Source organism: Grus americana, chromosome 22 (genome assembly GCF_028858705.1).
Source record: "Grus americana isolate bGruAme1 chromosome 22, bGruAme1.mat, whole genome shotgun sequence".
Lineage (NCBI taxonomy): Eukaryota > Metazoa > Chordata > Aves > Gruiformes > Gruidae > Grus > Grus americana.
In genome coordinates this window covers 8,615,836-8,631,454 of record NC_072873.1, presented here as the reverse complement: position 1 = coordinate 8,631,454, position 15,619 = coordinate 8,615,836, and the positions used below count along the sequence as shown (strand labels likewise).

The 15,619-nt window shown below is 42.5% G+C and overlaps 1 protein-coding gene across 4 annotated transcripts in view; it reads right to left on the bottom strand.

Annotated features, from left to right (window-relative positions):
• MYO1D (myosin ID) overlaps positions 1-15,619 on the bottom strand; it is a 160,756-nt gene that overhangs the window by 98,696 nt on the left and 46,441 nt on the right. For all 4 annotated transcript variants that reach the window (XM_054801630.1, XM_054801632.1, XM_054801629.1 and 1 more), the window contains 6 exons: positions 14,556-14,701; positions 14,354-14,468; positions 13,485-13,655; positions 8,905-8,975; positions 7,089-7,163; positions 5,430-5,562 (listed from right to left, as the gene is read on the bottom strand). In XM_054801630.1, coding sequence (XP_054657605.1) covers positions 5,430-5,562; positions 7,089-7,163; positions 8,905-8,975; positions 13,485-13,655; positions 14,354-14,468; positions 14,556-14,701 — 711 coding nt within the window. The remainder of the gene's footprint in view (positions 1-5,429; positions 5,563-7,088; positions 7,164-8,904; positions 8,976-13,484; positions 13,656-14,353; positions 14,469-14,555; positions 14,702-15,619) is intronic.

Sequence of the window (15,619 nt, the reverse complement as noted above, 5' to 3'; positions counted from 1 at the left end):
CCCCTCTTGCTAATACTCAGCTTGGACCACGTCTCTACCCACACATTAGTCATCCTTCAGGACAGACCTACCCCAGCATTAGCAATGGCGTCACTAGCAGCAGAACGATCCCAGACCATGCAGATCTGCCCTCAATACCATTGCGCTGCATCTGATGTCAAGATGAATATAAATCCTTTGATAAGATTAATATTACAGTTGGACTCGATGATCTTTTCCAAAGGTCTTTACCAACCTAAACGATTCTCTGATTCTATATCACAAATATTCCATGTTCAATCCACAGAATTGCAACATCCTGAGAACGTAGGAACCAAATTAAAGAAGTTATTAAGGAGTATGAAGTCAAGAAAGTACATCCAACCCCTCTGCCTCAAGGGAAATGGTGTCACTTGTTCATTACTGACGTTCAGAGCAATTCATTATTGCTCATATATAAACTCCCTTCACCACTGCAAAGCTGGCTGCTTGGGTAGTCATTCATGTCGTTGCCATTCAAAACCGCAACAAACCTCAATGCAAAAAATCTGTGACTTCAAGCCCAGCACAAAGAGGAGTGACTGTATCTGCATTTGATATCAAAGGCAGAAATCAAGACGCTGCTTTCCTTTCGGAAAACAGAAATAGGAAGTTCCTGCACAGACAGGAGATCATCTATCAGAGCAATTGCAGTGTAATTAAAGCGTCTCAGCAACGACAGCTACTAGGGTAAATTGTAAAGTAGATTATTCCATGCTTACAATCCCACCAGCCTCAGCTCTTCAGGGGGATAATTATGCAGCTCCCATTATTGCACCATGAGCCTGTCAAGCCTGGGAGCTGCATTTTATAAATGGAAAAACTGAAATACAGAGACAAAGGCCTCAGTTCTGAAGGCTGTTTAGATGCCTAATTGCAACTGATTTATTATTTTTTTTAAATCGAGCTGAGCAATTTTTAGATTTTTAAGTGTTAAAAAAAACCAGTTTAAAGTCATAGCACACTAAACAAGCTCCTTCTTGAGAGATTTCTTTTCAGTGGTTTATAGTTTGTTAGACAAGAGACAGGGTAGGACACAGGACTGACAAATTTGTGCTGGATATGTCCAATCAGTCACAGTGATGACATTATAACTTACTAGAGATGAAGCCTGTCAACCTGGATAGGAGAGGTACGGAAGAAAGAAGAGTCAGACAAAAGGAGTTACAGAGAAGGAGAGGAAAAAAAAAAGAAAAGAAAAAGAGATGCATGTCCAGAGAGTTCCTGGAGAAGCTCATCATTTACAGCCGTGTCAGCCAAAGGACTTCCCATGTCAGTATTTGAAAGAAAAGCCACCCAAAGTAATCCATCACAGAAAGACCGAATCCTCAAGAGAACAGCATGGGCAGTAAAACATGTGCTTGAGAAACATTACACAGCAGCTCTGTAAAGCCAGTTTTTGTTTTGGTTGGTTGGTTTGTTGAAAAAAAAAAAGTACTTTTTTCTCCTATCAGAGGTTTCTGCCCAAAAGACTCTCAGTGCAGTTCTGGAGGATTACAGTATTATTGAGATACCACTACTGATAAGCGCCACTTCAACTCGGCATCCAAAAACATATTTCCTGAATCTTTATACTTGCAAGGACACGTGCATACACAAGCTGAAGTTAAAACCCTATTTGTGAACAGCTCCTGCAGTGTTAACAACACTTTTATGCTACTCACCCTAACGGAAGGATCCGACACCCTAATAACCACACCACCCGCCCCCTCCTCTCAGGAACCGCAGAACTCTGCTTCATCACCAAATTCCAGACTTAAACCAGAATACCAAAAAACCAGAATTTTCAAGGTGGTTATTTTAAATGCCAGAAAAATTAAATAACCAGCGAACGCTGTAGGTACTGTATTCACAGACTTTGCACTTTGTTTCTGCAATTATTATTCCTGCCCACCAAATTAGCATTTTTGGAGACCATTCCCCCAAATGACAGGTTTAAAGATACTGTTGATATCGCCAAAAAACCTGCTGCTTTCCAAGAAGGCCAAATGAGCATCGACAAAGAAGAGCTCTTGGACCACCATTCTGTTTGAGAAACAGAGTGCAGAAATGTGGTTTAAAGCAGTTTACAGAGAAACATTAAAGCAGCAAGAACAGCCTAGGTAGAATGGGGGGGCAGGGTGAGGAAAGCAGCACTGACTGCACTTACACACTGGGCACACTCCAGTAACGTTAATAAATCATCAGCTCAAACTGCAACAAAATTCAAGTCTATCCTCATCTTTTTTTTTTTTTTTTTTTGAGAAACAGCTGAGAAAGACATGAACTGATAATACCTCTCCCTATGGAACCTTATTCCTCTGACATCCGTAGACCACAGCAGCTAACACCACTTGCGCAATGCTGTTTTCAGAGAGCTGTGTTCACCAGCTGTTACCACAGGCTTCCCAAAAAAAGAGATTCCTGCGGGGTCCAAACCACAGTCAGACACATAGACGTTGTCATTGTTGATCCCCAGAAGCGCAACTCCGGTCCCAAGCACGGGAAAAATGAGTAACAGGACCCAAGGGAAGAATCGCAGTACCCGTAACTGCAACGAGTGGCGTCCCCAAAAGAGACGGCGGTTTTACCAGCCCTGGAACAGCAACTGTTCACCCGCTCGCCAGCCCCCAGCAGAAGTAGGAGAGCAGAGACAAGTATCCAAACTGGCAATGACTCAGAGGCAGAGCATCCCATTTATCTGTGTATAACCAGTATCTAGCAAAGCCTGGCTTGAATGCCCAGATTTTAGCTTGCTAATAACATGCGCATATTATTAACTGTCCAAAAAGTCACCTTGGAGATCCCGAGGCCACAACGGCCAGGCAGAAGCACCATCTCTCTGCACGCTGTTTTACCGTTTGAAGTGCACAGCGATTGTGTTTTCAGGACCCTTATCTAAGCAACCTCTCCTTTCTAGGACACCCCAAAATTTAGACCCTTTAAAGTAAACATAAGCTTGACTTCAGGATGAGGCTCACCAAATTTTCGGGGGTTTTAAGATGTAAAACAACCAGGCTCTCCACTAAAAATAGTCAAAGCTCAACTACGTAACTTAGTTTGCAAGCTTAAGTACCTACAAACACTGTTCTGCAAGGAGCATTAGCCATCTAAACTTTTAAACAGCAGACTCTAAAGGGCGAATTTCACCCCCTTCACTCCAGGTTGGCCATAAGACGCTGCACGACCAGACAGCCCCTGACTCCTTCCTGCTTGGCCAGGGTCCTCGTTAAGTCCTGACAAACATGTCTGTTTGATGAGAGCCTTCCCTTTAAAGGGATCCATAACTCTCTGGGAAATACAATGCTCTGAGACAATTTCCTCCATTGGTATTCAAGAGAAAATCAGGGAAAACCCAACATCTTAAATACAGGTTTCTCAATGAAAATTTAGGGAAGGTAACGAATGGGAACTGCGACACACAAAGGAGCCTCTTAGTAAATTCAGGAGCTTAACTCTGACTTGGAAACAATTCCTGGTTATGGCCTATCCTTGGAAAAGGTTGACATTTGTGGCACAGATACTGATGATAAATAGAATGACACTAACTCATTTCACATACGCCAGCCAGCCTTCGATGATGAATTTTGGTACCTACTGACTCAAGATGGATAAAGTGCGATTTAAACTCTTCATCTCCCACGGTGAGTCGCGGGAATTGTTCAAACCACCGCAATGCACGGAATTCTCTTGACTATTCTATTCTTGCAAATAGCAGGTGGCCTGGAATAATTTTTCCAATAAATACGCAAATGAAGTTTTTCCAGGAGCGCTTGCCGAACCTCCCCACCAACAGCTCCCTGCTATCCCCTCTGGATCCCAGCCCTCCACTACAACACCCTGAGCAGTTTCCGTCTGTATCGCTTGAAACACCGCACCGTTTGGCTAGGCAAGAGACACCGAGACTGTTCTGTACAACAGAGAACTGCATTAACAACAGGCGGCATCAATCAGAATCTTTTTCCTTCCCCAGTTACTCATTTTCACAACACGCAGAGGAAGCTCTCTGGGTTCTTGACATCTCTATACCAAATTTAGGTTAGGGCTAGCCAGCAAATTATTTGGAGGACTGACAGATGAGGTAAATCTCAATTGCTTGGAAAGTCAGACTAAAGTCTGTCACCCTTCCACCAGGGTCACAGCCATCTTCTCCAGCCCCAACAGCTCATGATTTGCCATCCAGAAAAGCTCCTCTCTGCCCGCACAGGCGGTCGGGTAGGACGTCTCTCAATTTCTACTGATGGTGCCTGCCTAAAGCAAGACCTGGCCTTCAGCTGGGCTAACAAGGGATCCTCTCAGCAGCCTTAGTCAAGCAGGACTGGGGAGAGCTATGGGGCTTCGTTCCTCAGCCGGGAAGCTCAGCTTTGCTCAGGTTTGCACTCTCTCCTGCAGATTTACTGCTGGAGATTAAATCCACTCCAGAACTAGAACTCAAAAATATAAAGCAAGCGTGTTTTCAGCTCCTAATTCTGGAAAACATGAAGCAATATGTTATTCCTTGTAATCTTCCCAGTGAGGATAACTTTCTCTTCCTGCGCACAGTCAGTACTGTACGACTGTGCTCTGAGCAATGCAGCACCTACCAAGATTTTGTTACTTGTGTGGCTGCCACTCCAAGCAAATATTCAAACAGTGCTCTGCTCTTCACAGGGTCTTCTTATAAGAAGAAGGATCATCTTTCTACAAAGCCTTCCCTAGCCTTACCACATCTGCATGCACATTCTCCCTCCAGATCGTGGGCCACTAACGTTTCCTTTGCTTTCCAGGAGTCCAACAAGGTCACCCAGCATCAGTAACACCCAAATATTTCTTGATCGATCTCTGCTGGCCTGAGAGATCACACTGCTCGCCTCAGCCCGCCGCTCGGCTGCACTGCCTTCAAACAGCCCCTTTCCCAGTTCATTCCCTTACCTCCCTTTCTTCACACAAAGCGGTGCTCACCAAAGCAATACCTTCTACTATAAAACTTCATTATTTAGTAAAATAAATGCTCTGACACAGCAAAGAGGAGCAAAGAAGAAAATCACACAGGTCTGCCTGTATTTTCACGGACGTCACTTGGCATTGAAAGCCAGAAAGAGAATCTCTCCACCGTGAAACTACACCCTCTGGGCCCTCTGCCAAAAGAGCTTTGTTAAAGACGATTATTTATTTGATATAATAATTATTACCTAAGAGAGACTGGCTTTCCTACAAGTGAAAGATACACTGGTCACAGAGGAAACAAAAAGCCACCTTCTTTACGCGGGGATGGCAGCTAACTCTCCTAGGAGGTTTTCACAGCTGCCCACTGTCACAACCAAAGCTCATCTGCCATCGATCAGCTCGGCTTTACGACTGACTGCAGTCATAGGAAGGTGGCAGTCTCTCCACGGAGAAGCTACACCCTACTAATCAGAAGTTGGAGTCGATTTTGAAACAGAAATGCTTACCTTCGATGCCAGGTTGTCCACTAGTGCAATCATGGAGTTCTTAAAAAGAGTAGCAGCTGTCAGAGGTCGCTTGGTTACCTCCGTGATGCTCAGTTTCCCTTCAGGCCACATCATCTTCAACACAGGGTTAGAGCTAAAAGACAGTCTCTTTAATTGCACAGTCTAACAGCACTTCCACTAATTTCAGAGTTCAACAGCTTCCTTCTGTCCAGATCTACTGGTATTTTCAGCTCAAAACGTATCAGCCAAACCAATATGACATTCCTGGGCAAAATATCTCTTGCTCTTGAGCAATACACGGTTCAAGCTTACAACAGAATATTCTAGAAATATGACAAGCACATTCTCCTCTTCAGATAAAGATGTGCAGTAATGGGATAGTAAAAATCCTGCAGAAGTGATCTATCAAAAGCAGAGTCTGCCTTACTGACACAAACATAAAGAATTGAATGAAAACAGCAAAGAGTAAGACCATAGCCCACAACATCCTCCCTTGAAACAGCTATCTGATTTCAAGCTGTATTTCTGCACCATTCTCGATATGTAAAATAATTTATACATTTATATGATGCCTACATTTTCTTGAAGGGTTGAAGGTGAGGTAAAATGGCCATGATGGATGGCAAGAGCTCTGGAACAGACAAAAGCTGAAAGCAGTTACAGCAATCTAACAGCCAATCTGTCACGTGCTTCGGTGTGCTCTAAGTGGTCTTTGTGAACAGTCTTTACCAGAGACAACGGAAAGCAGAGGCTAAATTTAATAAAACCTCCGTACCACAAATATTTTGCAGGGTTTTGGTTAATGTGAAGTCTTGAACACATGATCAGCAAGGCTGTTCAAGGGAGAGTAAACATGACAGGGCTGTAAACTAAGTTAATAGTTGTACAAGCTTTTAAATCAGGGAACCAGAGCTGTCGGAGCAGCTGCAGGCTATTTAATGCTGACTTCCACCTCTGAGCAAAGTCTCCAAGAGGTTGAGGTAGGCCACAGTAACAAAAGAATGAGAACATGTCTAATGCCAGCTGCTAAGGAAAACAGCTTTCTGGGGCACTTATATATACAGCCGGATTTTGATAGGATTTCAAATTTGCTTGTCAAAGGCAACTTTTACTTGCCTCATTGGTATTTAAAACACCTGACTACATGGTTTCAACTTTTCATGTCACTGCACAGACAAAAAGAATTAAAATCTATTTGCCTACGTTTCCCCTCATCACTAAACTTTCTTTCGAGCTGGGGCCAATGGTATCTGTTGGGGACCAAATGCGACTCGGTATCTTTAGCATTGACTAAAGAGAGATCAGTAATGGTACGTTTACACCAAAATGCTGGTGAATGACAAATCTCCACACAGCTATCTTGATTGTGCAATGAGTTAGGCTCAAACACTTTAATACTTTAAATTTAAGTAATTTAAAGGTTATATCAGAACAAAAACATATACAGAATAAGGACTTTATCCTGAAAAATCAAACTAACAGCCTTTGGGTTGCAGCATACAAAGATCAAATCCCAAAGCAATGTGTTTATTCATGTGCACTGTGCACACGGCAAAGATAGCATCAGTGAAAATGTTAGTCTCTTCTAGCATCCGCTCTATAAAAAAGGATTCTGACAAATCAGATTTAAATTCACCTCATTAGTATTTTTATTCCTACCTGTTGTACATGAGGCGCTTGAAGTCTTGAAATAAAGTGTCCTTGTTTTTGTCAATAAAGCCAGTGACTGAGTAACTAAAAAAAAAAAAAAAAGAGTTAATTGCAAAGCAGAGTCCTCCTGTGAGCTGCTGGTATCAATGTGGAATCAGCATCCTTGCACTCCTACAGGCACAGCAGATGCTAATCAGGAATCCAGCTCTGTTTCCCAACCTATCACTAATTTGCTGCATGAGCACTGCGTGAGACTTAGGTCCTTGTGCCCAGCTTTCCAGCTCCAGCGCAGGAACAACACACATCTAGTTTTAGAAAGCTCTTTGAACTATGCAGGTGGAGAACATGATAGCTGAGACACCTAGCAGGACTTGAGCAAGTTGCAGATGGCCCAAATTCAAGAGTTCCACTTCTGAGTATGCGATTGTGTTAAATCCTACAGAATCCTCTAAGTTTTGTTTTTCAGTAGGTCTAATCTGTCCCTCTCTTGGTGTCAAGGAAGATTCTCTAGTAGGAAAGTGCCTGAAATCAAGAGCAGTCTCTAACCAGGGACTAGGGAACTCTTGGAAACCAACACACACACACACATATTTCGGACTCTTCCCTTCCTCTGTTCCCACAGAAATACCACCCTGAAAGATTACCGCTTCAGAGTTTCGTCTCCTCTCCAAGGCTCAAGACAGACAGTGCTCTGTCCTCAGAGAAAAGGCCCCAAATCTCCCCATTCAGTGACTCCCACTCAGTTGCTTCCTGAGCTCCAGATCCCCCCCCGGGAAGCTACAGTTGAACTGCAGGCACTGGGCTCCAGAGCCCCACGACATTCAAATCCCTTCATGGAGCCACCCTCAAATCTTACTGCTCCACGTAAGATTTGAGCCTGAACTACGTTATCTGTGACTATTTCCACATTTCAGTTTTCTTTTACCAAGTTTTTCAGCTGCTGGCAGTGCAGAAGGTTCAACCACTAAAAGGGCACCTTGTATTTTCTCCTCGTCGGCAAAATACTTTGAAATCAGGGATGTCTATCAGCAATTGCTCAGCAAGGGCTCCAGAACAAAACCTAGCTGCGCTGAATGGGCTCCAGTATGATCACACTGGTTACCCTTATAAATCAAAGGTAAATTTAATCCCAAGGTAAAAGAAATCCTAAATTATTTCCTTATTAACTCCCTTTAGATTCTGCTGGCACGGGGAGCTACACAAATCCTAAACCATTAAATCACTCCGGTGATGTTCCAGACAACAGCTTTCCCAGTGAACAGTTGCTAACATATGGGCATCTTTCACTTCTTCTTAATCTTCCTTTGTATTACTGTCACATACTGTAATGTTTTTGTAGGCTTCAGGTACAGGAAACTTCTCAACCTGAACGGGGAAGGCTCCGTGCACTGACACTTACTGCAGTTTAACACTACCCTGCATTTTGGGTCTGCTCAAACTGATTTGAGAATTTAAAGCCAGAGAGTTATATAATCATACTAAACAGATGTCTAAACCAGATTTTATTAGCTCAGTATAGCTTTCTTGCATAAACAGTGCTGGCTTTTTCTTTTCCCCTCTTTTTTTTTCCCCTGAAGCACTGCTCTCCCCACACCCCCCTCCCCATATTCTTCTTTTGTTTCTATTCCAAGTACAAAATCATATTCTGTACAGCAAGTAACCAGCATAAGATTTAATTAATAAGCAACTGCTGCACTCTGTAATTCTGTATGACAGCTATTCTGCTTCATACCAGAAGCAGCATTAAATTAAAATATTGTACCACTTCAAAGCTGGCTAAAAGACAAAAATAGAAGGTGTAACTTTATTTCTGAAAGAAACTTACATCACATCACCAGCATAGTGCTTGATTCGAAAGTCTCGGTCAAATTCCAGCGTTTTGTCAGTCGCACAAAGCTGAAACAAATTCACATACATTAAAACATCACCCGTGGATTTTCAAGTTTCATGGAAGAGCAATATGTATTGGAAATAGAAATGGAAACTATAGTTATTCCACTTTATATACACACGTGTAGATGCAAAATCCAGTTATAACACTGCTATATAATATTTTGTCATGGATGCATTAAAAGAACATATATTTGTACAAAATCAAGTCGCAAGAGCCTATAGTTTTATTTACAAATCGATACTATCTCAGAAACACCATTATGCAAAAAGAACATTTGAGCACATAGAGAAACATTGCACCTTGCAGTTAATGAATGACTTTTTTTAAGTCTTCCTTTATATTTTTTTCCATTGCAGTATCACTGCTCAGCAAAGAAATGAAGCAATCGAACTATGACAGTTAGAATATTCTGTTCCAAATCTCTCTAGACCATCTAAGACCCCTCAAACAGCAAGCATCTCTGCAGATCCACCCAGCGTGGTCACAGCTCCGACCCTCGGCTTGCAGCTTGGACTTCCCATTTCATTCCTTCACTACAACAAAGATGTCAAGCGCCCACACGGCAGCTGTAATACACCCATCCCTTCAGGAATAACAGAAGCCAAAGAATCCGTCAGGCTCAGCTTAATTAAAAAAAAAAAGGTGAACAAGACAAAAATGAGGATTTTTGTTTAAGCCAAAAGGGGCAGGTAGATGAATTAAGTCTTTGCAGGAAGCATGGGCACTGTTTAAAAGCGCCAAGGGCTATGAGCAAATATCTACTATCCACCAAAAGTCTTGGGAAAATAAAGGAAGAAATTAGCATGGTTAAACTGCAGGGCAGGAGAGATTATTAGAAGCAGGAAAATATCCTCCAAAAAACTTGACCTGTGTCCCAAGAGTAGAAAATAAATTGGCTCAAACTGACAAAACAGATGTAAAAAAATAAAATAAAATATATTGGGAAAAAAAAATCACAAGGAGGAAACCGAAAAGTCTGAATAACAAGGTACACCGAAGGTTACAAAGGAGTCCAGCAGAGCAGGAAGCACGCCAGGGTCCTCAGAGCTGATGGATGACCAAAGTGTAGCAGGAACACAGAGAAAATGAAGAAATGAGACCATACCAGGAAAATAAAGTAATTTTTCTTTTTGCAGCTGTGTTCACCAGCAAGGGGCTATGGAGGATGTCATGCCTTTTTTCAACCACCCAAAACATACATCTCAAATCAACATGTCCTCAGAAGAGGTACAGGACAAGCAAAAACATAATGAAATGAAGCAACTTGCTACCAGGCGGGACACAGTTGTCTGCACAAGCTTCTCACTTCAAACTCATCCGGTACTGGAGAGACTGGAAGGTGGCTTAACGTGATGCTAGGCTGTTGGGTTTCTAAGGGGTGATTCTCTCTGAACGTTGTGTGTACTCGGCAAATCAGTGGAAATTAGGGGAAAAAAAGAAAAAAAAAAAAAAAAGAACAGCAAGTATATTGATACAGTTGATAGACAGCTTGGATTTCTATGAACCTTTTCACAAGGCTCCTCACCAACAACTCAAAGAAATTAAGCTGCTAGGAAAGGTAAGAGAAAGGGTGCTCACAGACATAATGGTTGGAAAGATGCATAACAGGGATCCTGGGGGGGGCCTGCAGTGAGGTCTACACTGCTGACATCATCTTAAATGAGCTACAACCTGAGGGTAATGGAAAGGTCATCAAGCTTGTTGATGGTACTTAATTATTCAGAGAAGTACAATGGCTGGCTGTGAAGGACTGCAGGAAGACCTGAGAGGCTAAAGGAAAGGCAAAAAAGAGCAAATGAAGTTCAACAAAAATACAGTGATACACACAAGAACAGCCAAAGTTCATAGTAAGTGATGGGCCCCAAACTGTCCATTCCCAACCCAAACAAGTATCTTAACTACCCTCCATCTCAAAAAGGACACAGGAGAACTGGAAGAGGCCTGATGAAGGGCAAAACCCACCAACAGTGCTGACTGACTGCTACAGGAAGAAGGGCCAAATGAACCAAGCCCCTTCAGGTTAAGAAAGAAATGCCAGGAGACGATGGCAGGCGACATGGAGATGAAGTATTGGAAGACTGCAGATCACTGGAGACTGGGAGCACATCAAGTTAACGTTTGTTCCGTATTCTTCCCTCACTTAGACATTCACTGTTGCCTAGTGTCTTGGAAGATACTACGTCAGATGGACTAGAACGGACCCTCTGATATTCTTCCCTTCACGACCAGTTCATTGAGAAGGAAGATTTAGGAATTCATAGCCTGTCTATCACTGCACTTGATCCTTTGAAAGTATAAGATCAATTGAAAAACTGAACTGAAAGAGGCTGAGAAAATGAACCTGTGATGCTGAGAAGTAATATCAGAATAGTTAGCATGTTACAGATCTAGATCAGCATTAGACGATTCAGAGAAGGACAACCCATGCTCCAGGAACATAAAATTTTGCCACAAATACTCATAGTGGAAGTGCTCGTCAGTATTTTTCCTGGTTTGTTTGGCTTTCACCAGGACAACCAAGCAGACAGCAGCAGCTCAGACATGCAGCACACAAACTAGGACACCACTATTTAGGGCACAGCAGCCCCTTAGAGCTTATCCACATGGAGCCAGTGTGCAACATGCTCTACAGGCGAGCAGTGAAGCATTAACTCCGGCTGAAAGATGGGAGCTGTTCCCATAACGTATCAGCACACATACTTTAACTCTTTAGGAACAGCTTCAATCTATGCTGAACTTTATAGTATCTGGACAAAACTGCTGCAGTCTCCAAAAGCAAATTATGAAATTAAATGAAGTCCTCTGTTTTAATTGAAGCTTCAAGAGGTTGGCTGAGAAAGCTCAGGTTTCCTACAGCAGTTCTAGATGGGACTGAGGAAGATACCTTAGATACTGGTAAAGGACATCTGCAAAGATGTGAGAGGGACAGAAAAATAATTATGATGCTGAGAGTTTTGTGGATCAATTTTTTCAAGGCTATATTGATTTAAACTAGAAATTAGCAAGCCAGGACGATACATCATACCCTCCATAAACATTATGTATAGCAGTATTCCTTGTTTCCCTCCTAGTCTGTGCAAACAGTTTTCTGACAATGCCACCCCCTACTGAGGAATGCTGCAACTGGCAATATTTTCTTTCAATGTTTCCCATGCTGTGAAGGGACTCCTAAAGGTAAGGACTCAGGCAGATATTTTTGTTTTCATTTTCATTTTATAAGCTCCCATATACTTGATGAAATTCAGTGCTTTCCCCACTGTATCAAAGCACTACCTGCTCTCTCCATGACGGAACCACTTCACAAGCAGACGTGGGACGGAGGACAGAACAGAAACTGAACTCCTTACATCTACTGACTAGACAGCTCCAGAAACCACACCACGTCCCACGCTACCCCACTGCAGAGGATTTAAGACTCCGTCCCCCCAGGCTTCACTATTCACAATCATTACTACTACTAAAGGAAGCAATTTGCATTAAAATGTAGAAACCCAGAGTAGGCTTCATGAAAATACTTGTTTTCAGGGGAGTTTACTCAGCACATGCTATGCATCTGCTGTTTAAGCAGGTAAAATCTAGGTTAAGGCGCAGTCCCCCTCCCTCAGCCTGGATGCGTGTGGCAGATGAGATGACAGGTCTGCTGCAGCTAAAGGGCGCTTAAGGAAAGCCACATCTGGGAGGAAAACCTGGTTGGTTTATTTTCATCCTATCCTCACCCAAACAAGCCACATCCAGATCTATTGTTTATATTCAGCCTCCCTGGAGGCAGCCTTTAGCACATATCTTACACAACCATGCTAATTTTGTATTTCTGACCTACATAAAATATTGTACCGGGGTGGGAGGGAGAAGGGGGGAACCAGCATTCTGAGCAATGTATTTCAAACAACATTTCTCAGTACAGACACATCAATAAATTAAACGCGCTTATTTGATTCCTCAGCGCAAAAGATTCGCAAATTAATCAGGCTGGTGACCATGTTTTCAATATGCTGCCAAGTGAGGAATAAATAAAGCCTTTTCATTCCTACATGGTACCAAAACCAATGCAAGTCGAGGCGCCTGGATGATCATAGGTACAATCGGAGATGAACGTGTTTTGTAGTCAATGACAATGAAAAAAGAAAATAAAATCACAGTGCTGTAATAAAGCAGAAGTGTGAATAATTTCACTGTCATTATGTATTAGAGCAGCTTGGGAAGAACATCACGTGGGTTGAAACTGCGCATCGATTGGTTACAGATGACATCATGATATGTCAAAGCACGAGCTCACGCTTCTTTTATGCCTGGAATAAAACTGATCTCACATTGGACATACTGCAGCTCCCTCTGCCGGATACGGGGCCGCCAAACGGCCTGTTCGGTAATTAGGAGCTGCTCTACTTCATTTCATGTAACGATTCCAACCCCTGCAAGTCTTTTTCCCTATTCTGTTAACTCTAAAACAAATAGAAAAGGTATCACACAGGAAAGGAAGCAAGTTTTAAGGAAGGAGAGGAGGATGTTACCTTTCTGCTGGAGAAATGAGCATGCTTCCCTAGCTTATTATTCAGAGCCTCGAGGAACATTTCGTCTGTAACTTTCCCAACATTCATGCAGGCATCATCCAGAATGGCAATGATCCCTTTGTGCTGCTGCTCTACCAGGTCGACGATGACCTGATTGTTGAAGTAATCAATCTGTAAAAAAGCAAACCAAAGAATGGGTATATTTGTGACTTTGGCTAGTGAAAAAGAAGCGTACCAGTGTTGGCCAGCGATGAACTGTGCCATGTGTCTGACAGAGAGAATGGGGCCCGCAGTTCACAGCAATCAGCTTTTAATATGTTGATCACTAACTCACAATTAAGCAGGCTACTCTTCCACCCTAACCACTAAACACCTCACATAAACCTCGAGACCTCTGCTAAAAATCAACTGCTACAGAATGCACTTTAAAATGTTTTTTAAAATTCAACTGCACAGTCACCCCAGTGAAAACTGCGCATCTTATCCCCAGCGCAACGAAAGGAATCTGAACAGGAGAACTCAAGAATTTTACACTTGAATATCTACAACTAGACAAAATACAGCTGCTCTCAGAACAGAAACACACAGTAATGTGCGTGGCATCTCTGTGATGCCACAATATGTTTTAACTCAGACCTGGAGTCACTTATTTTCCCAAACCATGGCAAATATAGAAATGCTGTGAGATAAATGGTTAGCTCCTTCCACAGCCCGATTTCCAGACAGCAAGTCTGACAGTACAGCTGGCATGGACACAGATGTCCTATCCACTTCGACAGGAGCGTACATGTGGAGCAACTTGAAATCTGGGCCTTATTTTGGTACACTGACCTCAAACCGACCTCTCCCTCCCCTGCCAAATCACTCACATGCTTCCAGGGAATTCCCTCTCGCTGGTACTCTTCCTGCTCCTGCTTTAGAACCAGCTGAATAAAGAGCTGCTGTAGCTTTTCATTGCAGTAATTAATGCAAAATTGCTCAAAACTGCAAAAACAGAAGGGAAAAAAGCGATGAGTTTTCTCACCTGGGAAAAGAGAAGGCACAGCACTGTGCTTTAACAACGCGGCTCACCTGTTATTGTCAAATATTTCAAAGCCATAGATATCCAGGACACCAATGACAGTGTTTTTCCCATGTATTGTAGTGTCATAGTTCTTCACTTCAATCACATCATTGATGTGTGTCACGATCCAACAAAAGAGGCGCTCGTATATAGCCTGCCAGGAAACAAACACCGAGGAGTTTTGCCTGCATCTGTCTCAGTTCTTTCTGGTAAATGCAACGCATGGTGCTACAAAGCTTAATTCAAGATCCTGCCCTAACCACACAAATGCTACAGATAACATTCTGCTAAAAGTGAACAGCTACTGACAAGAAGAAAATATTCTATGAAAACAGTTTTTTTCTTTCTTCCAAAACTCATTTGCATGAAGTCTAAATCCTAGCGAGGTCACTAGCTACAGCGGTTCCCCTAATTTGATTCCAGTCTACTTTTCAGCTGCCCAATAACTTCCATCCTTGAGAATAATTTAACAATATTGAAAAGCAAGTGAGAGTTCAGTTATAGAAACACAACAGCCAAGCACAATGGCAGTAAAATATTCTTGTTCACCTTTCAAATAGAAAATGTTCTGTAGGCATAGGTATCTTCAAAGTCTACGTGTTCAAAATGTACTGTGAAGCTGTGCAAACATATAATCTTAGGAAAAAAGTGAAGTTAATAATCAAGGATCTTCATAACTTCATCTATTCTTCCCTTATCACTTGATCTGAAACAGCCTGAAGTTGTGCCAGGGGTGGTTTAGATTGGATATTAGGAAAAAATTCTTCACAGAAAGGGTTATCAAACATTGGAACAGGCTGCCCAGGGAAGTAGTGGAGTCACCATCCCTGGAGGGATTTAAAAGATGTGTAGATGTGAGGCTTAGGGAGATGGTGTAGTGGTGGACTTGGCAGTGCTGGGTTAACGGTTGGACTTGATGATCTTAGAGGCCTTTTCCAACCTAAGTGATTCTATGATTCTGTGATTTCTTAGCAAAGGAACGACAGTTGTCATTCCTTCGGTCATCGGTATCCACCTTTCCAAAAAAAAAGATAGCATTTTGGGTTTCCAACCTAGATTCTGGATGTCACTG